At 42.8% G+C, this 24236-nt stretch overlaps 3 protein-coding genes across 17 annotated transcripts in view; 2 read left to right on the top strand and 1 right to left on the bottom strand.

The window, feature by feature from the left end:
* Nucleotides 1-221: 221 nt before the first annotated feature.
* Nucleotides 222-11290, top strand: LOC133363418 (matrix Gla protein-like). The gene is made up of 4 exons (XM_061582824.1): nt 222-408; nt 1886-1909; nt 8022-8094; nt 11102-11290. The coding sequence occupies exons 1-4, from the start codon at nt 342-344 to the stop codon at nt 11229-11231; spliced, it is 294 nt and encodes a 97-aa protein (XP_061438808.1). The 5' UTR covers nt 222-341; the 3' UTR covers nt 11232-11290.
* Nucleotides 11291-13942: 2652 nt separating this feature from the next.
* LOC133390564 (uncharacterized) overlaps nt 13943-24236 on the bottom strand; it is a 28947-nt gene continuing 18653 nt past the window's right edge. For all 15 annotated transcript variants that reach the window (XM_061639398.1, XM_061639391.1, XM_061639399.1 and 12 more), the window contains one exon: nt 13943-17185. In XM_061639398.1, the coding sequence (XP_061495382.1) occupies nt 16378-17163 (786 nt within the window). In that variant the 5' untranslated portion in view covers nt 17164-17185 and the 3' untranslated portion in view covers nt 13943-16377. The remainder of the gene's footprint in view (nt 17186-24236) is intronic.
* On the top strand, nt 22203-23137 carry SMCO3 (single-pass membrane protein with coiled-coil domains 3). Its single transcript, XM_061582727.1, is given in 3 exon segments — nt 22203-22587; nt 22813-22932; nt 22935-23137. Coding segments are annotated over 3 exon segments (708 nt in total).

The raw sequence follows: 24236 nt of genomic DNA, 5'->3' as shown, positions 1-24236 counted from the left end.
AGGATGTTTGTCATTCAGCTCTTCCATTTTCTTTGCTTTTATTTGAAAGGAGTTCGCAAGAGTCCTGAAAGTCATTTGGAAATAGCATGAGCCTTTTGGCCTAAGGCAGATGTGGAAAGGACTGCCAGACCCAGATGTCGTTTGACCCAAATGGAAAGTTTGGAACTGGAACTAGGACATAAGAATGGCAGAGAGTCAGGGACTTCCTGGCCAGTGTCCTGCTCCAGTTAAGAGAGTCACAGAATATAAGCTGTGGCTGAAAGGCAAAAGCTCCTGATAAATTGCTGGATCCTTCATGAGAAGTTCAAGCTGTAGAAATAATTTTCTACCAACAGGAGAAGATGGGGAATCTTCTGATGCTGCTGTTTGTTACCCTGGTCCTGACAGCCCTTTGCTGTTGTGAAGGAGGTAAGGGAATACCTGTACAACATGTAGGTAACCTATCTGCGAATTTTTCATAGATGTTCAGGTGAGAGGAGGACAAAAGGTCTCATTCTTTAGTCTTAGGAGCAGAATCACTTTCCTCAAACCTACTTTATCACTCTGGTGGTGTGATTGGTTGTCATTAGTAACATGCCTGCATGGAAGTCTCACTATTACAGAACTGTGGCTCAGGCCAGTGTATTAGCCACAGCAGTGAAAGCAACTAACCAGACAGAGAGGTACTCATGTAGTTTAGTTTTTTTGTGGCCACCATGCTGTTAGGATAACAAGTGAAGTGGAGATTTACATTGATTTTGTATCAGTTTTACTGTTATGGCTCCGCCCTCCCTCTGAATCCTTGGAAATGTAGTTTGGTGAGAGTACAGTATTGAGGATTACCTTTGGGGATCTGAAGCTCCCTTCACCACTACAGCTACCGTTCCCAAGGTTCCATGGGGTGAGACACACTACTGAACCTGTTAAAGCCTGGGTAGTGTAAATATGTCCAAGGTTAGCTACTTATATATGCTTTATATAATATAAATATATATTTTATATATCTATATTATATAGAAATATATTATCTTTCTATTTATTTTGTTGTTGTTATGTGCCTTAAAGTCGATTACGACTTATGGCGCCCTATGATTTCTGTTGATATAAATATATATTTCGTAAAGAAATATATATTTCCTTGTGTGTTGTGTCTTTAAGCCTAAGGGAAGGGACTGTCTTATTACTGAGATTTGTAAGCCACTCTGGGAGCCTTTTTTGGCTGCAGAGAGGGGTAAAAAATATTTAAATAAGTATTTGTTCCAGGACAACAATGTAACTCACAAATTGTTCAAATATGAGAACACATAAACTTACACATGGACAAAGTGTGTGTGGGGTGGGTCGGTGGGTAAGTCCTCCATTTTGAATGATTCCACATTAATGTAGAAACAAGCCTGAGTTAAGGGTTAACTTCCCAAGTTTAAATTGAACAACATGTTTGAAAAAAACACTGAGTAGACAGAAGTGCCATCAAAGTTCATCACTTCATGAATGGGAATGACTGGACCTGATTATTTATGACAAATTATTTACCTGTTTTCAAAGCAGGGATTGTCCCATATTCTGACTTCCTGCTTTCTATTCTTTTCTATAGTGGTCTCCAGCCTTAAAATTTAGAAGGGAAAGAAGCAAGAATTTGGCCTAGTTATGATTTAAACAAATTAACAGTTTTCCAGAGCTCTAGAAACTGTGTCTGCAATACCTTATCCTCACTGGTGGTATTGCACCACTAGTTTAATTGATCCACTAAACATTTCTGGGAGCAGGGAGCATGTTCAGGTATTTGCTTAAAGAGGGCAAGTTAACACTGAGCTCAGTTTTGCCTGTGAAATAACAGTGGAGAAATATTGGGAGCGGGGAAGACTGCCCCTGCAGGATGTCATACTATCTTGTCTATGTTTTTCAGATCTAAACAGGGCCTTGGACGATGGTAAGTAACTGACAAGAGTGGTGTCCATAAGCTCTCCGAGGATATCACTGCCAAAGATGTCCCCATAAAACTCCTCCCCCTGCTTACTATTTAATAAATGATAAACCCTGACATAATTGGCAGGGATGCATTTAGTGTTGTGCGTTTCAGTGAGGCCCACACATTTTGGCTTTTTTGCCTCATGTCTTTGTTCTCCTGGGTTTCCCCATCATAACCATTTTTAAGAGTTGTTAGACACCCTTGAGGGCTTGCCACCTATTTTTCTGGCAAACCTCCTGAGACTTTTAAAAGTTCCTGATAGGTAGGAATCTAAAAGATGGAACTAGGTCTAGCAGGGAGACACAATAATGGATCATCATTCAACAGTGACCTGATGAATTATGCTTTTGTCACACAGCTATTAAAGTGGCCTTCAGCTCATCAGACCCAGCCAGCAAGACATCTAGACAGCACTAGTTTAGCAAAGGCTGTATTAAAGGCACAGAAGCCCTTGCTGGGAAAGTTTAGAACAATAGTTCATGTTTACACACTATCGCATGTGATATATATTTGGATTTCTTGGGAATATGGCAGGAATATAGTTTAGACCAGGGACTGGGAGCCTCAGGCCTGGGGCCCAAATGTGGCCCTCCAGGTTTCTTTATCTGGCCCTCAAGACTCTTCCTTGGGCCACACTCCTCTTCAGCCACATCCCTTCCTGGCCCTGTTTTGCACCCTCCTTGATTGTTTTGGCTGGCTAGAATGTGGCCTTGCCCAGATAGTGCTGTTTGTTTGCCTGAGTGGAGGACAGAAGGGTGTAGGGTTGCCAGGTCGGAACCATCCAAAAACCTGAGAAAATGGGGGCGGGCCCTAGCGACGTCATGGGGCGGGCCCTAGTGACGTCATGGGGTGGGCCCTAGTGATGTCATGGGGCGGGCCCTAGTGACATCATGGGGCGGGCCCTAGTGACGTCATGAAGCATGATACATTGTATCAACCACACTTGCGTGCAGCATACCATTCAAAAAAAAATTTCTGATTGGAAATTAAAATAGAAATCTTACCTAAAAGAGGTCCAGCTGAAGTGACAAGGTCATTCCTTCTCACCATCTTAGGGAGTATGGATGGAAAATGGAAATGGAATGCCTTCAAGTCGATCCCAACTTTTGGTGACCCTATGAATAGGGTTCTCATGGTAAGAGGTATTCAGAGGTGGTTTACCATTGCCTTCCTCTGACTTTGGACACATATACTTTGGACACATAATGAGAAGACATGATTCATTAGAAAAGACAATAATACTGGGGAAAACAGAAGGGAGTAGAAAAAGAGGAAGACCAAACGAGATGGATTGATTCCATCAAGGAAGCCACAGACCTGAACTTGCAAGATCTGAACAGGGTGGTTTATGACAGATGCTATTGGGGTCGCTGATTCATAGGGTCACCATAAGTTGAAATTGACTTGAAGGCACATTAACAACAACAACTGAATTAAAGATACAAAAAAGGAAAGTGGAAGGTGTTTTATTTTATTTTTTACAGCCTGGAGAAGTGGTAAGAGGTAAAGTCAGGAATGAATGCATTTTTTTTAATGAACAAGATAGCATGTTGAACTATCTTGTAAAAATGAACTAAGAGTGCTTGCAGCAGCTATGCTAATGCAGAGTGAGCCAGTTGTTATCTGCATGGTGCTATGAAGTCAGTTGTATGTTAACTGTATGCTCATGCAACAGATGGTATAGCACAGTGGGGAGGAGAGCCTGGCTGGGAGTCCAGAGTCTATGAGTTCAAATCCCCACTCGTGTCTCCTGGATGTCAAGGGCCAGCTAAAGATCACCCCCACAGTGAGTGGCTCAGGGATTATGTGCCCTGCCACCTGTGGGCAAGGTGCATAGTCGCAAGAAGCCGTTTCCCCCAGCTGGCAGTTGCGGACAAGGAAGGGACTGGCTTGTGCAGCTGTGGCAAGCTGAGCAGGCCCTAGCCAGGTGGGGAGTACTAGCCTTAGATGGTAAACCGCCTCTGAATACTGCTTACCATGAAATCCCTATTCATAGGGTAGCCATAAGTCGGAATCGACTTGAAGGCAGTCCATTTCCATTTCCATGCATATAATTAAACAGATGCAGTCAAGTTTTTGGACTTTATTGTGATTGCTGGCCAAGCAGGATAGGGCTCATGGGAGTTTTAGTACAATATCTGGAGGATGCTACTTAGGCTGCCTTTGGGATAATAGATGGCAGCCTTAAGTCTGAAATGGTGTTTGGAATTCTGTAGAGACCAGCCAGTACACATTATGTCATAAGGCCAATTCTTAACCATTTGGCTGTGGCAGTTACCTGAAATTGCTCTTTCGTGGGCTCTCACAAACACCACCAAGCTTTTCTTTTAAAACAGACCAGTTTGTTTAAGTACATACAAAGAATAAAAAAGGAAGTCAACTGACAAGAACAAGACACTTTTTTTCTAAGCAAAATTGATCAAAGAAAAAAAGTATGCTTGTGTGTGTGCCTGTGCGTTTGTGTGTAACACACACACGCACACACTTACATGTAGCATAGAATCACAGAGCTAGAAGGGGCCTTTTAGTCCTTCTAGTCTAAGCCCCTGCTGGAAGTCCAAAACCCAGAACAAGATCAGGTCTGTTCGCTTAAATTGCCACATTAGAGACTTAATGAGACAACACGAGTCAGTTTATTGGGAACATTCCTACAGCAGGGTGACCATATGCTTAGATCTGATAGACCTGAAGCAGCTGACAATTTAGGGCAGACTTCCCCAGCTTGGTGCCCTCCAGATGTTAGCTGGTGGCAGCTGTATGCCCAAAGATATCTGGAAGGCACCAGGTTGGGGAAGGCTGCTTTGGGGAGATGGGAAATGTGCAGAAAAATGGAACAATGGCACACAGTCCTATTTGTTGTCATTTCAATCTCACTCCCACATCCTGTCAAGAAAAGACAATTACATGATGATTCTGTCCGTTTCCAGCAGTGCAATTATCCAGAGGAAATAGTAAGAAACTGAGGATTAGGGCCAAACTCTCTCTTTCTCTCTCCAGCCTCTCTCTCTTTCTCTCTCTCCAGCATCTCTCTCTTTCTCCAGCATCGCTCTCTTTCTCTCTCTCTCTCTCTCCAGCATCTCTCTCTCTCTCTCTCTCTCAGCATCTCTCTCTTTCTCCAGCATCTCTCTCTTTCTCCAGCATCTCTCTCTTTCTCTCTCTCTCTCTCCAGCATCTCTCTCTTTCTCTCTCTCTCTTTCTCTCTCTCTCTTTCTCCAGCATCGCTCTCTCTCTCTCTCTCTCTCTCCAGCATCTCTCTCTTTCTCTCTGTCTCTCAGCATCTCTCTCTTTCTCCAGCATCTCTCTATTTCTCCAGCATCGCTGTCTTTCTCTCTCTCTCTCTCCAGCATCTCTCCCTTTCTCTCTCTCTCTCAGCATCTCTCTCTTTCTCCAGCATCGCTCTCTCTTTCTCTCTCTCTCTCAGCATCTCTCTCTTTCTCCAGCATCTCTCTCTTTCTCCAGCATCGCTCTCTCTCTCTCTCTCTCTCTCTCCAGCATCGCTCTCTTTCTCCAGCATCTCTCTCTTTCTCCAGCATCTCTCTCTTTCTCTCTCTCCAGCATCTCTCTCTTTCTCCAGCCTCTCTCTCTTTCTCTCTCTCCAGCATCTCTCTCTTTCTCCAGCATCTCTCTCTGTCTCTCCAGCATCTCTCTCTTTCTCCAGCCTCTCTCTCTTTATCTCTCTTTCTCCAGCATCTCTCTCTTTCTCCAGCCTCTCTCTCTTTCTCTCTCTCTCTCCAGCCTGCTACCCACAGCAGCAGTGGACGCCGGACGGGGCCAGCTCCTTCTTAGCCCCGAGGACGCCCGGCCGCTTCACCCCTCGTGTTGTGGGCGCCGCTGGGCGGCAGCGGCCGCGATGCGCTCCCCAGCCAGAGACGCTGCGGCCGCCACCGCTGCCGCCACTGCCGAGCTCCATCGCGGCCACTCCCGCCCAGCAGCGCCCACAGCAGGAGGGAGAGTGACAGCGCCGCGCTCGCCCGACTGGCCTTTTAAGCAGCGCCCGCCTCACATGCCCAGGGCCAGCCCCTCGTTGCCGCTCCCGCCCGCCCCTGTCCAAGACAGGCTGCTGCCTGGGAAGACAGAGCCCGGCTCCAGCGGCACCAGCTCTCCCTGCCTCAATGACAAAGGGCGGGAAGGCGGCCAATGAAAAGCCGGAGATCATCCAGTTTAAGCAAAGTATGGCCGGAGGCCGGAGATGGCCCCTTTTCCCCTGAAACTCCGGCCAAAAACCGGAGACCTGGCAACCCTAGAAGGATGGGTGAGAGTGTGTGTAGAAACTAGCCTCTGTACAAAGGTAAATTTTACATTAGTTGCTCCTCCACTCTTACCCTTGGCTCTGTCCACCCACCACTGGCATGTGGCCCCTGGAAGGTTGCCCAGAAGGGAATGTGGCCCTTGGGCTGAAAAAGGTTTCCGCTCTTGGTTGGGGGCCTTTGCTTTCACCGTCCATCCTTCTAGGTTTGCTAGAAGTCCATTAGGAAAAAGCCTCTTCTGGCTCTCTTGAAGCCTCCTGGCCTCACAAGTGGAGGCAGTTTATGATGAATAATATTGCTTTTGAGGGTCATGTTGGAATTTCCCCAGAAAGCCAAATAAAATGGAGAACGTTTACAAGGAAGTCTGTGATTTCTGGCTCTGCTTAAAGCGATTTTTAAAAAAACAAAAAATGTTTAGGTGTTATAAGGGACCTGGCATTAACTCAATTTTCTTAGTGCCCCAGTGAATAAGCCCCCTGTTAGCTAGACACCTGGGCACTTTCTTGCCAGTTAGCCTGACTAAAGACTAAGAAAGAAACCTCCAGAAAGGTTGCCATGCTAATCTGCTGTAGCAAAAACAACAGAAGCATCTTGTGGCATGTTAAAGACAAATAAATTTATTGTGACATAGTTCTCATGGCTTAGAAGCCACTTCAGTACATACTATCTGATGAAGGTCCACAAATACTTCAGCCGCAATAGACCAGTTAGCCTTTTAAGTCTTGAAGTATTGCAAGATTCTTTGTTGTTTTAGGAAAAAAACCACAGGCAACGAAAAGACTACTTGAAGCGCCACTGAATGGACTCTTAAGACAAACATTTCAACCAGTGGCCATGAGATATTTGCAACACTCCAAATGATATCCTTCTAATATCTATAGCAGCAAGAACACAAAAACTGCTGAGGTGCTGTACTGGGTCATGCACACTCATTTCCAGAACTGACAGAGAATCTTCCATTCATGAGTCACTACCTGAGAGGTGTTAGAAATATTGTGATACCAGTGATGAGTCTGGATGGATACTTGGGCATTGAAAGGCTGTTCCAGGGCCAGCCCTGCCATTAGGGAGAGTGAGGCAGCCGCCACAGGCAGTTGATTTTGTTTGTCAGGAAAGGGCAGCAAATTGTTAGTGATTGATTTATTGTTGCAATTCAACTGCCAGGGAGGAGGAGAAACGTTTGTGGGATTTTCTGCCTCAGGTGCCAAAATAATGTGACCAACCTTGGGTACTCTGTGGCTTGCGTTGGGGGAGAGGCACCATTTGCTGCTCTGCCTTAGGCAGTAGGATGTCTTGGATCGGCCCTTTGATGTACTTTAAATGGAAACCCAATGAGGGATGGGTGCCTCAGGCCTGGGGGGGGGGGAGAAAGCTGACCTCCAGGCCTCTCTATCTGGCCCTCAGGACATTCCCTAGCCTCACCTCTTCTTCCCAGGCCATACCCCTCACCAACTCTGCTTTGCATTCTCCTTAAGTATCTTTGCCTGGCTAGAATGTGACTCCTTGAACTCTGATAGTGCTTCTTGCTTGCCTGAATGGAAAGTGAAGAGGGATGTGTGAGTATGTGTAGAAGCAAGCCTACTGTACAAAGTTAAAATTAACATACATTGCTCTGCCCACTTTTGCTTCTGGCTCCACCCACTGCCAGCTTTTGGCTCCCGGAAGGTTGCCTTGAAGTGAATGTGGCCCCGACCCCTGCCACAAATAACATCTTGTCAACCTGACTGCTGTGTTTTGGCCACAAGAAGAGTTTTTCACTTCACCAACTGTTTAGCACCTGGCGCACAGGAGTTTCTATATTCTCACATTGCAACATTCTGTTACAGGCGTTAAGATAAATCGGGAAACTGCCAATGCCTTTGTGAGGAGGCAGAAGAGGGCTTACCAGTATTATGAAAGGTAAGAGTAAGTAAGTCTCCTGGGTTTAATACTGATGATGCATGGAATTACTAATTTGGGGTTGTATCCTACTAAGTCACACTCAGAATAGACCCACTGAAATCAATAGCCTTGACTAACTGGAGTCCATTGATTTCAGTAGGTCTATTGAGTATGACTTAGTTAGGTACAACTCTTGGAAAATAGACATACATGAATTGTGGGGGAAATGAGACACGAGCCTCATTGCAGGAGATTCTTATGGGGGGAAATTGAGCCCCTCTTCCTACAAGAATCACAGACAGTCAACAGATAATGTCTCCAGTGGAGGGCCAGTTTAGGCTGACATAATCACGGATGAGAGGACAGGGTTTATGGGACTTCTCCTGGGCACAGGTGATGTTTCCAGAAGGCAGCTTTTTTCCCCCCTCCTGTCCCGATCACCTGATGGGGAGGGGAGAAAACAAAGTCCTTTTGGAAGGACCTTATACCTTCTTAACTGAAACTAAACCCCTTCAAATTTAATGGGCGGGACTCACTTTTGAATAAACATGCATAGAGCTGGACTGTTAAACTTTTCAGCTCATGGGCTGCATTAGGCAGAGCAACAAAGGTAAATGTTACCTTTGAACAATAGGCTAGTTTCCATTTCCACCATACGCACACTCGCACAGCCTTCTCTATCCTCCATCTAGGCAAGCAAGAGGCATTATCAGAGTTAAATAATTGTTTTTGTATATGGAATTGTTTTTGTTTATATGTGGAATGGTTTTTATATGGAAATGTTTTTAATTGCTTTTAGATATGAAATTGCTTTTAATTGTTTATTGCTGGGGGGTTTTTAAACAGTGAATCGCTTTGAGATATTTTATGAGAGGAGCTTCATAAGGGGAATCGCAGAAGTAAATTCCAGCCAGGCAAAAGCCCTCAAGGAGGGTGCAAAGCAGGCCAGTGAGGGGTGGCTGGGGAGGAGGATCCCGAGGGCCAGAGAGGCTTGGAGGGCTTTATTTGTCCCTTGGGCCTGAGCTTCCCCACCCGCGTATTAAACATTCCAGCCCTTATGTGGAGGTTCCTCAGAGGTGCTTGCCTATGGTGATGTCTTTGGCAGCTGGTATAACTTTTGAGAAGCTCTTACCTTGTGTGTGCCTACCCAGTTGTGCACATTGTCTCTACATGAGGGCCAGCAGAAAGGCACAAAATCTGTTGCAATAAGCAAGGAGATGCCACATGGACTTGGGCTAACACATGTGGCAAGAGTATTTTGAAAATGATGGCTACCCCATATGAGATGCTGTCACCTCTGGACTGGCTGGGAGTAGCCCTGGGTACAGCACAGGGTTCCTGTCTGGCTTCTCCTTCCAGCCTCTGCAGAAGCAGGACAGGACCTCAGAGTGGAGCCCATTAACATTTCTTTATTTTACTTAGTACTATCAGTGCCTCGGGGAGGTTCCTTTTGCCCTGCTGCTACTGGGCTCACAGGGCAGATTCAGAGCTATGCTGGTTTCCCAACCCTTGAGCAATATGAGTCCAGACCTCCTGTAACTCCATGGTGTCTGGCTTCCTCCATACTTTCCAGCCTGGGATACAGTTGCTGCCTCCGCTGCCATTTTTCCAGCCACCTCCTGCTCTTGGCCTGTGCACAGCTTGTGGTAGCTCTGCGCTCTTTCTTCAAATTGTCCAGTTTATGGCATAAGGCCTGCCTTTCTCTCTCTCTCTCAACCCTTACCTCTTCCTCAGCCCTTTTGGCATCTTCCTTCTCTCACTTCTGTCCCGAACCTCCAGCATCCTCTTCCTTAAATCCTGAAGCCATTGCCTCCATCCCTCCTTTCTAGCCCACTCCTGTTAACTCTTTGGTAGAGTCTTTTGCTTCCCTGACTTCAGCCCCCAAGCCCCCCCTTTACTTCTGGTACTTTTATTTTGGGTGGCTTACAAATTGTCCTGCCCCCCTCCCTCCCCGGTCTCTGTTCCTCCCCATTTATTTTATTTTATTTTTAATGTTTCTATAAACAACCAATTCCTGAGTCTGTCCCATTGTGTCATCCCCCCCCTTCCTTCCTCATTGTTCACGGCTGCCAGGATAGGAATAGGTTTTTGATGGTCTTTGTATGAACACTGCAACATGTAAATCAGTCCTGCAAGACTAACATACAAATGCATCTAATGAAACCCCAACAACTGGTTTTTAAAAAGAATAGCACAGGAGCAATGTACCTTCTTTAGCCTGAGGCAGTGGTGGCTTGTGGCTCCATGTCAGTGGGGCAGCGGAATCTGCTCTGGGTTTTAGTTTCAAGGAGGAGTTCAAGGTTATTGTACCCACTCACACACCCTACTCTATCCTCCATCCAGACTAGTTAGAGACATTATCAGAGTTCAAAGGCACATTCCAGCAAGGTAAAAGCACTTGGGGTGTGAAGCGGGGCCAGTGAGGAATTTCAAGGACCAAACAAAGAGACCTGAAGGGCCACATTTGGCTTCCTGGCCCAATGTTTCCCACCCTTGGAATAGCAGCTTTCAACTGAGGGATTTTTGCATGGAGAAGCAACAGGGTGTGATGATGTATATTATGTATCTAGGCTTTTAACCTTTCCCATCTGCTAGTTTCTTGCTGCAACTCTGTCCCAAACTGCCCCCCCAACTGGGTTCCAGCCACACATTTACAAACTAGGGGTAGGGGAGTGGAGGAGGGTTACAACAGAAAAATGGCAGGCAGGAAAGAGTTGCATTTCTCCATGCAAAAACACCCTCTCCTGGAGCTATTATTCTTTTTAAGAAACAGCTGTTGAGGCATCATTACTTTTATTTGTGTACAATATGTAGTTAGCTTCCTCAGTGGAAGTCACTGGGAATAGCAAAGGCAGTGCTACATTCACTAATCTAACCCACTCACAGGGGGCATTGTATTGAACTGGGTTCTTGAGCAGCTCAGAAAACTGGGCTCATAATGCTGTGCAGCCTGGACTAAACAGTTGGCATGAGAGACCGCCCTAAAGGCTTCTATATGTGCCTTCTTCCTCTCTCTGTTCACCAGGTACTATGAAATGTTCAAAACCCCACAGGAGCTGAAGCAAGAGCAGTGTGAAAACTATGCACCCTGTGACTACTACTCTGAATTAGTGGGATTCCATGCAGCCTACCGCCATTTCTTTGGACGCGTCTGAGGGTGAACATCTCCTGCTCTCACCTGGCTGAGACATCTGCTGAGAATGAAAGCAATGGGGGGGGGGGGCTGGGGTAGGATGGGGCAGGATTAGAAGAGCAGAGGGGAAAAAAGGCAATTTGCTTGTTGCCCTTCAATAGCAAGAGCCTAGTAGCAATCTTTCCACCTTCCAAAAAGGAAATCAAAAGCATTTAGGGGCTTCTTTTTCTAAGGACCATTTCTAGGAGTCATCAGCTCTATAATCTCCAATGTTTGTCGAAGGATAATTGGTATTCCATGGTGGGGGAGCAAGAATAGATTGGTCAGTTTAGTTAGGGTGAAAGTCTGCCAAAGGGAATGGGAGCTGACAATTGCTTTGGGGGTTTGCTTTCCTCATGAGCACCTTGGAGCAAAATTAGTACGCTGTATAGATGGTGCTGTGCCAATTTTTCACACAATTCACATTTTGGCATGAAAAAGGGAATTTTGAGGAGGGGACAAAAAAATCTGAAAGCACCCCAAATGCTTGCATTTGTGCCAATCTGCTGCTGTTTGCAGCCCCAATTGGCTTCTGCTTCAGTGCCATTACAAGATCAGCCCTCTTCCTTCTAGAACTAGCAAATGTGTCACATAGCCAATAAGATTTGTTAGGTGATGATGTCACGGAGGGCAATCAAAACTATTCAGAGAGTGAAGACACTGCCCAGAAGCTTTGTTTGCTTTCAGTGATGTTCTCACCTAGCTAGGTTGATTGGCTACATGAACAACCCCGCCATTTCAAAGAAGGTGGCTGATTGAAGCAGACTGGTGCAGAGACAGCACAGCAGCTGACTGGGCTGCAACAAAGCCACATTGCTTGCAGTTTTTGATAAATACTCTACTGAACATCTAAGATGACCAGTGGATAGTATTCCAAAAGTGATGATGTCTGGCTGTTCCTTGTTTTCTGTACATGGGTTTCTAAATTAATAGACAGATGTATACTCAAGTCATTGATGTTATTGCCTTGATGAGATACCATGTAGCCTTTGCTCCAGTTTGGATGCAAAGATTTAAGGGAAGCCATGCTTTTCAGCTATGTTGAAATCATAGTTATACCTGGAGAGGGATGAAACCTTACCATCAAATGTGTTTGACTAGGCCTTGAGAGCCACTGGTTAAACGTCTGTCACTAATGTTTTTTATCCTTGAGAATGATGTGAAATTAAAGAGACTCTTCTTTTTGTGAGCTGACTCATTCTTGTTGTTCTGCTGCCATCATATGGTGACTTCAGTTAATGGATAAGGTAGCAGCCCCAAATGCAGATATCATTTTAGTCTGTGTGTACATACACACACCATACATTTAAAGCACATTATTTCCCCCCCCAAAATCCTGGGAATTGTAATTTGTTAATGTTCTGAAAATTTTAGCTCTGTGAGGGGTAAACTACAGTTCCCAGAATTCTTTGGGAGTGGCAGGGAAATGTGCTTTGAAAATGCTTCAGAGGTATGGTGTGTATAATGCGGCCTTAGATTTGTAGTAGTTTTTTGCAATTTCTAATTCAAGCTGTTCTGGAGAGGTTGGCAGAAAACTGGGACCATATATTCCCAGATGCTTCATATCTTAGTCTTGTTTGCACAATAGGGTACCACTTCACTAGGGTCCCATGCAGAATTTCTGAAACAACTAGATTAATTGCTGTAAGGTCTTTTAAAACCCAAACACTATGTTAGCTAGCAATGATATATCTGTCAATCCATGTATTCTATCTGAAATTTGCAGTTAGCTACTCCCCCATTGTGAGAAATTTCTTATGCACAAGTCACTTACCTAAGGCACCAACAACAACATCACCTCATAAAAAGGTACATATGAGTATGGGATGGACAAATCCATCTCTAATCTATGCCACTTTCATGTGTTCACTCATAAGTGTATTCTGTTCTGCTTCCACATTAATCTGCAATTTTTTAAAAATTGCATTTTAAAGATTACAAAAGATTACATGTAAATACATATTTAAATATGTATTTCTAAATGTGTTTTCTTTCAAAAATGTATTTCTAAACATGCTTTCTCTCAAAATACACATTTTAATATATTTTTGAGCCACAAAGTATGTCACAACCTTTGGAGAAATGTAAAACCAAATTGGGAAAATCCATTCTGATCTACACATTAGTAACGGAGGTGCAAATCAGATCAGTTCTTATTAGAATTTGTAGTGATTGAATTCCTCAAGCATCCCTATATGCAAGTAAACTGGTAAGAGGATTAGTAATTTTTTTGGTACTATCTTGTAGTGCTGGCCAATCTCCATTCCGTGCTTCACACAACCTGACCTAAAGTGCATTAGTGCAATGTTTTTTAGGCCACTCACTCCTTAGTATCGCTTGAAAGAATAGGACTAGTATAGATTGCTGGCATAGAAAGTTAGCTCTAGAAACATAGGTAGTGTCTTATACCACACAGAAAAAGTCTTGCTGAAGAAGAACCAGCATGCTGCAAGTGTAAATCCTGTCTTACTAACCTTTTAGAGTTCTTTGAGAATGTCACTTATCATAGGGGTGATCCAGTAGACATCGTTGTAACACTTCAGGTTGTCAAATGGTACCAGAGATGAGATGCAGACATGAGGTTTGCTTACAAAGAGTTAAAATTTATTGAGTTTACTTACAAAGCACACAGCAGGGTGCCCTCAATAAAAGTGGATCAGTGACACAGCCCTGCAGAAGCTGGTGTCGGACTGAACACTCATACTGGGCACCGGAGACACTTTTATAACATACATGTCAATGATGAAGTTACATAAATGATTGATAACTGCAAAGCATTAAATCATTGCGTCTCAGAATAATATTCCACTGATCGTTGATTTAACAGGACAACTTCAAAGAGATACTAATTACTAGAAAAGGCTACATCATACAGCATAACACCAACTAAGCTGCATGCCCCTAATTGCCTGGCAGGACATTAATTACTCTAAAATCTACACTATCTGCTTAACGACGCACCTTCCCAGCATCACACAGACACTCTTGGCATAGCATCACACCAACTGCTTGTTAGGAACCCCAGATTAGACTCCAGGTGGCTCTGGGCTCATTGGCCGTCCTTGACCCATCTCCCTGCATGATTAAACGCTGAATGCTAAACTAACAAGAACTAAGGCTGGGGGGGGGGAATATAAGCCCCCTTGCCTACAGGCAGCTATTCTGCTAATATAGCTGCTAAGCTTGCCCATGGGCCAATACAATCATGAACTTAGCCTTTCAAAAAGCTTTCAGTAAAGTCCTTCACCAAAGACACTTGAGTAAGTTTAGCGGTCATAGGATAAGAGGACAGATCCTCTTATGGACAAGTATCAGTAAAGATCAGGAGGCATTGCAAAGAGGAGGAATAAAAGGACAGTTCTCACAACTGAGGTGGTGTAAGAAGTGGGTTCCTTGAAGCATCTGTGATCTGTGCTTTTTAACTTCTTCATAAATGACCTGGAGTTAGGGATGAACATTGAAGAGGCCAAGTTTTCTTTTGACCCTAATTATTCAGGGTAATAAGAACAGAAAGGGATTGTGAGGAACTCCAAAGGGATATCTTCATGCTGGATGAATGGTCATTAAAATGGCAAATGTTGCTTATGGTGTTGGAACTGGCAGGGACTAATCAAGAAAGAGATCTTGGAGTTACGGTGGATAGTTCAATAAAAATGTCAACCCACTTTGTGGCAGCTGTGGAAAAGGTGAATTCAGAAGGGGTTTGTAAATATATCACCCAATAATGCCCTTATACAAATCTAAGTATATCATGGAGTTAGAAGAGGTCCAGAAAAGAGCCAGCAAAAAAAAAAAGTATAATGGGACATCCCAGAACACTTGGAGCTGAGTGACTTATACTCAAACATTTGCGTTTGAGTCTGACAATGAAGTATGCTAAAGACATAAATATGCCATTTTCTTAGGGTGTCATGAGACATCAAGTAGGGCAGTCACAAAGTGTAACGCTCCTGCTTGATTTCTGCAAGTGAAAGGGGCAAGAAGCCCAGCCTATCTTGAGCTATCTCTTGCCCTGATTCTGCTTATGTGTGCACCCTGCAGGCCTAAACCTAATGCTTACCAGGCAAGCGGTGGCTGGTGGCAGCAGCTTGAATGCAAAAAGCCAGCCTGTCCTGTGCCTCCATCTTTTCTCCAAACTTGTTTTTAAAAGCAAAGCAGATGGAACTTGATGCTGTAGCATCTGCTTCTGCCTGGAATTGCATGAGGCAGGGGTTAATTACAACTCCAGCTTTCCCTAGCAGATCTATTCTATGTCTAGGGATGTGGGGAGTTCCCAGGCAGAAGCAAAATGCTGATTGTACCTGCACTTGCTTTTAAAAGCAAGTGCAGACGCAGAATAAGGAGGGAGGGGAAGGACAGATGGGACTTTACTATTAAAATTATTCAAACCAGTGTTGCTTGCCTAGTAAGATTCTGTCCAACCAGGGACTGGGATCAAGGATGATGGTGATGGTGGACACAGGGATGATGATGATGATGATGATGAGGGAGATTAAAATGATGGGCAAGGAAGAGTGGGATGAAGACAATGATCATGAAGACTAGGAGGAAGAGATGGAAGGACAGAAGAAGATGAGTCGCTGCGGCAGAGGGGAAGAGAGGAACTGGCACGGAAGGGAGATTGGGTCCTGTCAAGCAGCTCAATCAAACATCAGTCTGCTCCTCAAAGGGTTTCAATGTTTGAGGGACTGTCTAATAAGGCTGGATCTGTTTTGGGGTTGAGCAGCCCCCCCCCTGCACCCTCTGTGTGTGTGTAGCCATCCCTACATTTTTTTGTACACACATTTCTGCATAGCCTTTTGCAGTAATATCAAACACACATTTCATTAAAACGTTTGTATAGTTTTTTTAATAGCACAGTTTCTTCAGATATTTCTCTGTCTGCATTTTTACCAGCTGTACCTTGCTAAACTAGAAATCTAAAACTACCTATTTTAGGATTGAAATCTAGAAAATCTAAAGTGTACCTAGTTTATTCTTCTTAGTGCAGTGTTCAAATATTTACATTAAAAATGTTACGGAAGGAAATGCAGATGCTGTAATCAGAATTTTTCTCTTTATTATTTGTACAACTTCCCTGGTGTGTAAACAGAAGTGAGTTTCTAACAGCTGAGCAATCAACTTCTGGTTCACTGCAGCTTATCAACAATCAATGTGACGTACTCTTGAACTGTCTTAACAATGCTTTGGAAATTTTCACAAGCTGGCTTCAATATCTTGACAGCCTCTTCAAGGCAATCTGCTGCTAATTCAATAGTTTTCTTAGGTGGCTGTCCTTTAAAAACCACCCGCATGAAGTTAGTAAGTGAGAAAGTAGTTTTAATTATAGGTTGGCTCTGAGCCCTTGCTCGTGCTGTCCCTGGAGTCACTACTTGGGATGAAGCAGCATCGGAGTCTGGAAGTGCTTTAACAATTTCTTCTTTGGTCATGAGAAGGTCAGCCACTCGAAGAGAGAGCACAGGACTGCTCATTAAATCCCGAATGACAGTATCAAGTTTATCAGGGAGATTACCATTCTTCATTAGGACGGCAGAAATGGGACCACAGATATTTTCAAAGTTTCCTTTATATTGCCCATAAAGTTGCTTTACAAGCTTGAGTTTTTCATCCACAGAGGTGGAAGGTAGCACAATCTTTGAATACAATAGATGGCTGACTTGCTGCTGGACATCCTTAGCCGTTACATCTACTTTCTCTTGCATCTCTTTTAGAGCACTTATCAGAAGCTGAAGATTCTCTTTGATGCTAAGGTTTTCCCTTATTGTAATGATGGCCATGTCAGTTCCAAGAAACTGGTTGAGCATTCGGAATATGGTGTTGGTTGAAGAGGCAAACATGTAGACACAGTCATACAGGTTGCGGCTGGCTTTCAGAAGCCTGTCTTCATCCTTCTCTGCACCAAACATAGACAGCATTTCCAAAAAGGGAGATGTCACACTGAAATATAAACCAAAGAATGCTTAGCAGAAGAAAATCCATGAAGCTGTTATCTCAGCCATATATCCCCAGAAATCCCATTCACAGCACTTATGATAAAGTCAGAGTGAGGTAAAGTTGATTCTATGATGACTGCAACATACATAAAAGATTTCTAAAAACCTATTTCTACCTTTGGAGCTAATGAAATATTTTTATTGGAATATCACGTTGTATAAAATATTGAACGCTTTAAAGGAGAGATCTGTGCATATCTGTGCATAAAAATGTTGTGGCATTATAAAACATATACAGCAAATTAAAATATAATAAAATACATTTTTGCACAATATTTCTGCAATTAAGTCTGTGACTGAGGCCTAGCACAAGAAACTACAAATTCTGGGTTTCAGTTTATTAAAGTTTAAGCAATTATATCGCTAAGTATTGATGGGTTATTGTATGTTCCTATGATATAATAAAGCTCTCTCTCAGACACTAATGGACATTCCAGGTGTGCCTTTTGTATAGCTATAGCTGCATTTTTTTAAAAAAAGATTTTTTCTGCATAGTTTCACATGTTGTAATTTTCATTCCATCACTGTTCCAGAACTCTGGAGTCATCAAATCACTTTTTCTTCTATCACAAAAATTGCAACATTTGTGAAAGATATGAATGGTTCTGCAGTATTTTCATCGGGTGTAAGATGTTTTGTACAATTTCCTGCTTTTATGTGTGACAGGAGGGTTTTAATTTGCTTGAGCAACTTTAGTTTTGCTCCCTTTCCTTGCCTTTTTTGACAGGAGGTCTGTCACTGCAGTATCTAAAATGGCAGATAGCTGAGTCTATCACAGTGAACTCAAGTACTTCCTGCCGTCTTTTCTCCTAATCTCCCACAGGGTCAGAATTCCAGGTGTTATGAACAACAACCACCACCACCACAGAAGGGTTACCAGTGTGCGTGATCATAACTTTGCCATTGATTGGTGGAATGAGGAAACGGAAGGGGTGTGACCACAGACACAGAACATTTCCCAGTCTGAACATATCCCATCATTGTTGTGGATGGAAAAAAGTGCAACCACCCTCCATAAAACAATGACATGTGACTGGTGGTGTGGTCTGCTGCAATTTTGCTTCAAAAAACACTGAAGCCAACAATAGCTCTTGTGCTACAAGCAGTACAGATTCCTTGTCAATCAGCTGATGATAACTGGATACTTCATCTTCTGGCTGTCCCCAGCCTCCACACTAGAGACTTCCAATGCTGCTGAGGCATTTCTTCTCCATAGTCAATGGAATTAAAAGAGAGATTTCATATAGCACTTTAATTAGTTAGCAATGCCCTTCTTCATGATCAAGATCCTTCTGTAATGTCTACTCTCAAGAAAGTTCCTTTCAGCAAACTTCATTTTTAATACCACTTGAGAGCTTCCTGTTTACAGGTTCAGTTCATTTTCTTCTATTTCCCTACTGCTATTTTGCTATAACAGAAAGAAAAGACAAAATAAAATGTAAAGAAATCCAGTAATTTACCACCCCTGCCTCCTGGTCAACAAAATCTCATTATACAAGCAATTCAGCACTAATTCCCCAGCCCTGCTGACCAAGGAAGCAATCAAACATGCTGAGCTTGCAATCAGAAAACTTTTCATTTAACAAAACAGTTTTCTAATAGAGACCACTTCCCAGACATGGACAATTTAGCAGCATCCAATTATTATTATTCTTCCTTAAGTTGGAAGGGGAAAAGCAACTTCCAGGCTTCTAACATGCTGTAGCCAAATGGGCAACCCACTTTCCCTAGCCCCAAATCCAGAGCTTGGAAAAGTTACTTTTTTGAACTACAACTCCCATCAGCCCCAGCCAGCATGGGCACTGGATTGGGCTGATGGGAGTTGTAGTTCAAAAAAGTAACTTTTCCAAGCTCTGCCCAAATCTCTATATGTGCGTGCTATTTTCACTGGGAACACTGTAGTAGCAAGCAAGTTAAATATTGCTTCCTCCAACACTGCATTCTGCCAACTGAAATTTGGAGGAAGGGGAGAAGAAAAATTGATATAAAGACAATGCTATTTGGAAACGGAAGAGTTAAAGTGATAGAGTTGATTCCTAGAAATATAAAAGGAAATGGCTAGAGCAGTTATTCCCAGACTTTTTCCTCACTGTCTGACCATTTGAAAAACTGAAATTCCATAGATTTCAGATTGTAATTCCCAAAGCTTGGAAAAGTTACTTTTTTGAATTACAACTCCCATCAGCCCAATCCAGTGGCCATGCTGGCTGGGGCTGATGGGAGTTGTGGTTCAAAAAAGTAACTTTTCCAAGCTCTGGTAATTCCATAAAATACAATATAAGAAATAAAATAAGCAATAAAAATACAATCAAAATCAATATGAATCCCTGTTGTAGACATGCTGCAGACCACCTGAATGTAGCTTGTGGACTACTAGTGGTCCACAGATCACAGTTGGGAAGCTCTGAGCTAGAGTAATCTAGGTCTAGGGCAGTGCTTCTCAACTGGTGTGCCTCCAGATGTTGTTGGACCACAACTCCCATCAGCCTCAGCCAGCATTGCCAATGGTCAGGAAAGATGGGAATTGTGGTCCAACAACATCTGGAGGCACACCGGTTGAGAAACACTGGTTTAGGGAAATGGCTGTAGCACTCTATACAGGCCATAACCAGCCACCACGATAGCTCATCTGCACCTGAGGAAATCACAGAGCTATTCAACTGAGTTAAAATAAGTCTGATTTTCTGAGCTCTGAAGAAAAAAAGAAAGAAATCTGAAGAGGGAAATTATGAAAGGGTGATATTTTGCTCATAACATTGTAGAGTTGCCTGGTAAAAAGTGAGTGAACAATGTGTGGCTCTTCCACAGTAAATGCCCTGTGTGGAATCAATCAGAGTTTCATCAATTCTCAGTGGACAGACAACAGTGCAATGGCATTGTATAGCATTTTTGGACAAAAATATGGGAGAATAAAGAAAATACTGGAAAACAATAATTTAATAAAGTCATCTACATTTCTTGTAACAAGTCAGTGAATAAAAGATAGCAATTCAGGAGGAAACCCCTTCTCTGGAGTGAGCATGTTGCCCCAACAGCAGAGCTCCTCTCCAATAGCAGAGGGACACTTCCTAACAGAGATGGAAGGATCTGTCACTTTCAGTTCTCTTAGTTTCTCATTTTTCCAATCTTAAATTCAGTTCTCCGCATTTCTGCTGCAATTTGCATGTTTTTTTAAAAATCCTCATGAAAATTCTTTAGCATTTTGCTGCACATTTCTCCTAACAAACACATTTTTATCTGTAGTTTTGATTAATGTATACATTTTGCAAGCCATTTCTCCTAATTTGTAATGCATATTTGTATGTTATTTGACTAATATATTCATTTTTATGCACAGCTTCCCCTAAAATATGCACTTTTGTAAACATTATTTGGCTGGAGAACTACATCACAAAATTCAGATAAGTGCAAATTTTGAACGATAGCTGTGTTTCAGTTCTCTTATTGTTTTGGAAATTGTGAGTTTGATAGACTTGGCTTTAAATGTAAAGTAAATCAAATTTGCCCTCCATCTCTGCTTCCAAATCATCCTAACCCCCCTCAGCCGGCTTTTGGTGGTAGGTAGAAATGTTCTGTTAATCTATGATCCAGTAAAGTAATTGGATTTCAAACATATATTCCAGTAGAACTAAGGGCACAATCCATATACATGTTTACCAGAGCTTGGAAAAGTTACTTTTTGAACTACAACTCCCATCAGCCCCAGCCAGCATGGCCACTGGATTGGGCTGATGGGAGTTGTAGTTCAAAAAAGTAACTTTTCCAAGCTCTGATGTTTTACTCAGAAGAAAGTCCCATTGTGTGAATGGAGTTTACCCCCAGATGAGCATATAGGATTGCAGTCTTAAGGTTTAAATTATTGTAACTATGTTAAGTCTAATTGCATCATGAATTGTGTTGCATATTTTAGTGGAATATATTGTTATTCATGACAACAATAATCTAGACTGTTACACCTGTGACTTATCTGTATTGTTAGTGGCTTTCACTGAATTTGGCAAGTGCAGTCATCTGACCAATTGTATAATACTACATATTAACTAAAAATCTCATTGTTGTAGAATCCCACTAGCAATTAAGATGTAACTACTGTTTATGTTTCTTGCGAATAGGCTGCGTATGTAAGCCTATTTTACTTTATTTCATAATAGTTCACCACAATCAGATTCTTAAGTGTATGAAAAATGCCTTCTTAATCCTGTCAGAAGAACAAGGCATGTAGACAAAGGGTCAGAAAACATGTTATGTTAAACGCATGTTTTAAAAAGCATACTTAAGCTGGACATTTTTATTTTGAAAGAAAAACAGCCACACAGAGTCCTATCACAGGTTTTTTTCCCTCCGGAAAAATGCTTCTGGGTGCTATTTACCACCAAAGGTGACAAACAGCTTTTATGGCGGTGTGTGTGTGTGTGTCTGCGAGAAATCAGAATGGGACCATGATCTGAAATGGCCTGGCAACCAAGAGGTCTTCTGTATCTTTAAGAGTTCCGCAGGGGGAAGGGAGAATTCCACCTTGTGGTTTTTCTCATTACAGTGTTGCAAGAACACCTGCACTTGGCTGACTTTCTCTTCTCCTAAAGATACAGGATCAGTCTCAGGCCATGAACTTGGCAACCCTAGGTCTCAGTCTTGTTGAGCAGCACCAGGTTGCTGGTTTGGTAATCAGAGAGAGGCAAGGTAGAGGGCCCCATTGTCTTTCCCTTGAATTTGGGATATGGAGGTATTATTGGTCTGCTGTTGGCTTTGATTATATTGGGTTGACTGCCTGTTTTATCGGTTGCTGATCTCCCAGTGTTTTATTTATGAGCATTTTTATTGTATTTCTGTGTTTCATATTAAGCCTCCTGGAAAGCGTTTACTCTTAAAGGCAACATATCAATTTTTTTTAACAACTCATCATTCCCAGTGCTTACAGCAAAATTACTTTCGTCTTTCAAACATCAGCTCACCTTTATAGAATGGATCTAAGTGACCTCCTCTACCCAAGTAACCCTCAGAGATGCCAGGATGTGATTGATCTACACCAGGAACTGCTTAACTGCATACAACTTATTTTTAAGGCTACCAGTGAACTGATTGGAACACTGAATGAACATTTGGGAGCCACACTTGCACACATTAACATGAAAGAAGGTGGTACCATCAAAGAGAACTATGACATCATCATCCAAGCCATGACTGATATTCAGCAAGAGATATTGAAGTTTGATAAAGAAATGAAGGAAAAGCTAGAGCCAGTAACATACCAAAAGCTTTATGATATCCAACAGCCTGAGTTGGAGAAAATTGCAATAGATCACAAAATAGTATCTGTTATTCTTGGAGACACTACTGCATCTGCAGGTACGAAAAATGAAATGGACTGCCTTCAAGTTGATCCCGACTTATGGCGACCCTACGAATAGGTTTTCCTGGTAAGCGGTATTCAGAGGGGGTTTACCATTGCCTCCCTCTGAGGCTGAGAGGCAGTGACTGGCCCAAGGTCACCCTGGCTGTGTGTGGATTTGAACCCTGGTCTCCCAAGTTGTAGTCCGACACTCTAACCACTACACCACACTGGCTCTGCAGATATAGTAGCTGTAAAATTAGTATGTTCAAATATTGTAATTGTTACTGTTAACAAGTGAGTTGCTCTGCTTGCTCAAATTGGATTATCTGTTCTTGGAGGCATTGCCATGAGTGTTCTTGGGCTGGCATTGACATAAATCTTCATGCTATATTGGGAACAGTGGAAAGGGACAACCTTTTAGCATCTATTCAGAGCTATGAGCTGAATCTAGCTGAATTTAAGGAAGCCTCAGAGACTCATCAGCGTGCCATTACTGAAGTAAATTCACTGGTGAAAGACAAAGCTAAATTAGTTGTATGTGAGGAAGCTTCTACCCATCAATGATTACACAAAATGTATTCTAATTTGTTTGAGAGAACTCTCCTTTTTAATATGGTAAGTTCTTTTCTGTAATTAGCTACATAGAAATATACCGGTAGTTTGGTGGTAAATCACCTGTTAAATAGAAAGACCCCTGTAGGCAAGCAGTAACTGAAAGCTGCTTTAGGTTTCTGCAGATATGTGAAATTATTTATTTTATTTATTATTTATTTATTGAATTTATATCCTGCCATCCCTCCCAGTAGGAACCCAGAGCTGCAAGCCCAGAGTATTCCATTGAGATCAGGTGCTAGGAAGGAGGGAAAATGTATACATATCACCAATGAGTTAGGCTGCAATCCAATACACACTTACCTGGGAGTAAGTCCCATTGAATTTAATGGAGCTTTTTTCTGAGTAGACATGTATTGGATTGCAGCCTAGATGATCTAACAGCACAAGCCTAATCAGAAGTAAGCCCTATTAAGCTCAACGGGCCTTACTCCCAGGTAAGTAACATTAGGATGACAGCCTTTGGTCACAATTCTAACATCCCCTCCCTTTTGACTGGGCTTTGTAGAAAAGCAGGGTCACCACCACATCTGCAGACCTGCTGCTCACAAGGAAGATCACAGCATCAAAATGAATAATATTTTAAATGTCCATGAATTACTGAAGCCAAAAACAAATTTAAATATCAAACAGAGCAATCTTATGCACCAATTATGGTGAGGGATGAAAGATATGCCACCTACTACAACATGAATAGAACAGCTACCATATTCTATATGTACTCTCAGCCTGGGAGGGGAAAAACACACAACCAGAAAATATAAAAATGGGAGACCCCCATAATTCTGGAAACTTCACCAAAGCCCACCAATGATGGACTGTGCTTGTGATAATGCCCACATGCTGCTCACACATGGAGGGAGCCATGACCTGATGATGACGGAGACACCCCCCACGATGTGACCTTGCATCATTACACACAACATGCAAAATGCCAACAGAGTGGCCCCACTCCATCAACCCCAGTGCCTTTGCCATCAACAGCTCTGCTACTGCCAGTCCTCCAATCATCCTTCCAGTTACAAATTTCAGGAGTGGACTTATCCTGAGA

This window comes from Rhineura floridana, chromosome 8, assembly GCF_030035675.1.
Source record: "Rhineura floridana isolate rRhiFlo1 chromosome 8, rRhiFlo1.hap2, whole genome shotgun sequence".
Classification (NCBI taxonomy): Eukaryota; Metazoa; Chordata; class Lepidosauria; order Squamata; family Rhineuridae; genus Rhineura; species Rhineura floridana.
The sequence above is the reverse complement of the archived record's forward strand: the minus strand, read 5'-3'. Positions and strand labels throughout refer to the sequence as shown.

Bases quoted from the DNA above. Each gene is read 5' to 3' on its own strand.
- LOC133363418 (XM_061582824.1), top strand. From the start codon at position 342: ATGGGGAATCTTCTGATGCTGCTGTTTGTTACCCTGGTCCTGACAGCC. The intron at 409-1,885 runs GTAAGGGAATAC...TATGTTTTTCAG, and splicing joins CCTTTGCTGTTGTGAAGGAG to ATCTAAACAGGGCCTTGGAC. The intron at 1,910-8,021 runs GTAAGTAACTGA...ATTCTGTTACAG, and splicing joins AAACAGGGCCTTGGACGATG to GCGTTAAGATAAATCGGGAA.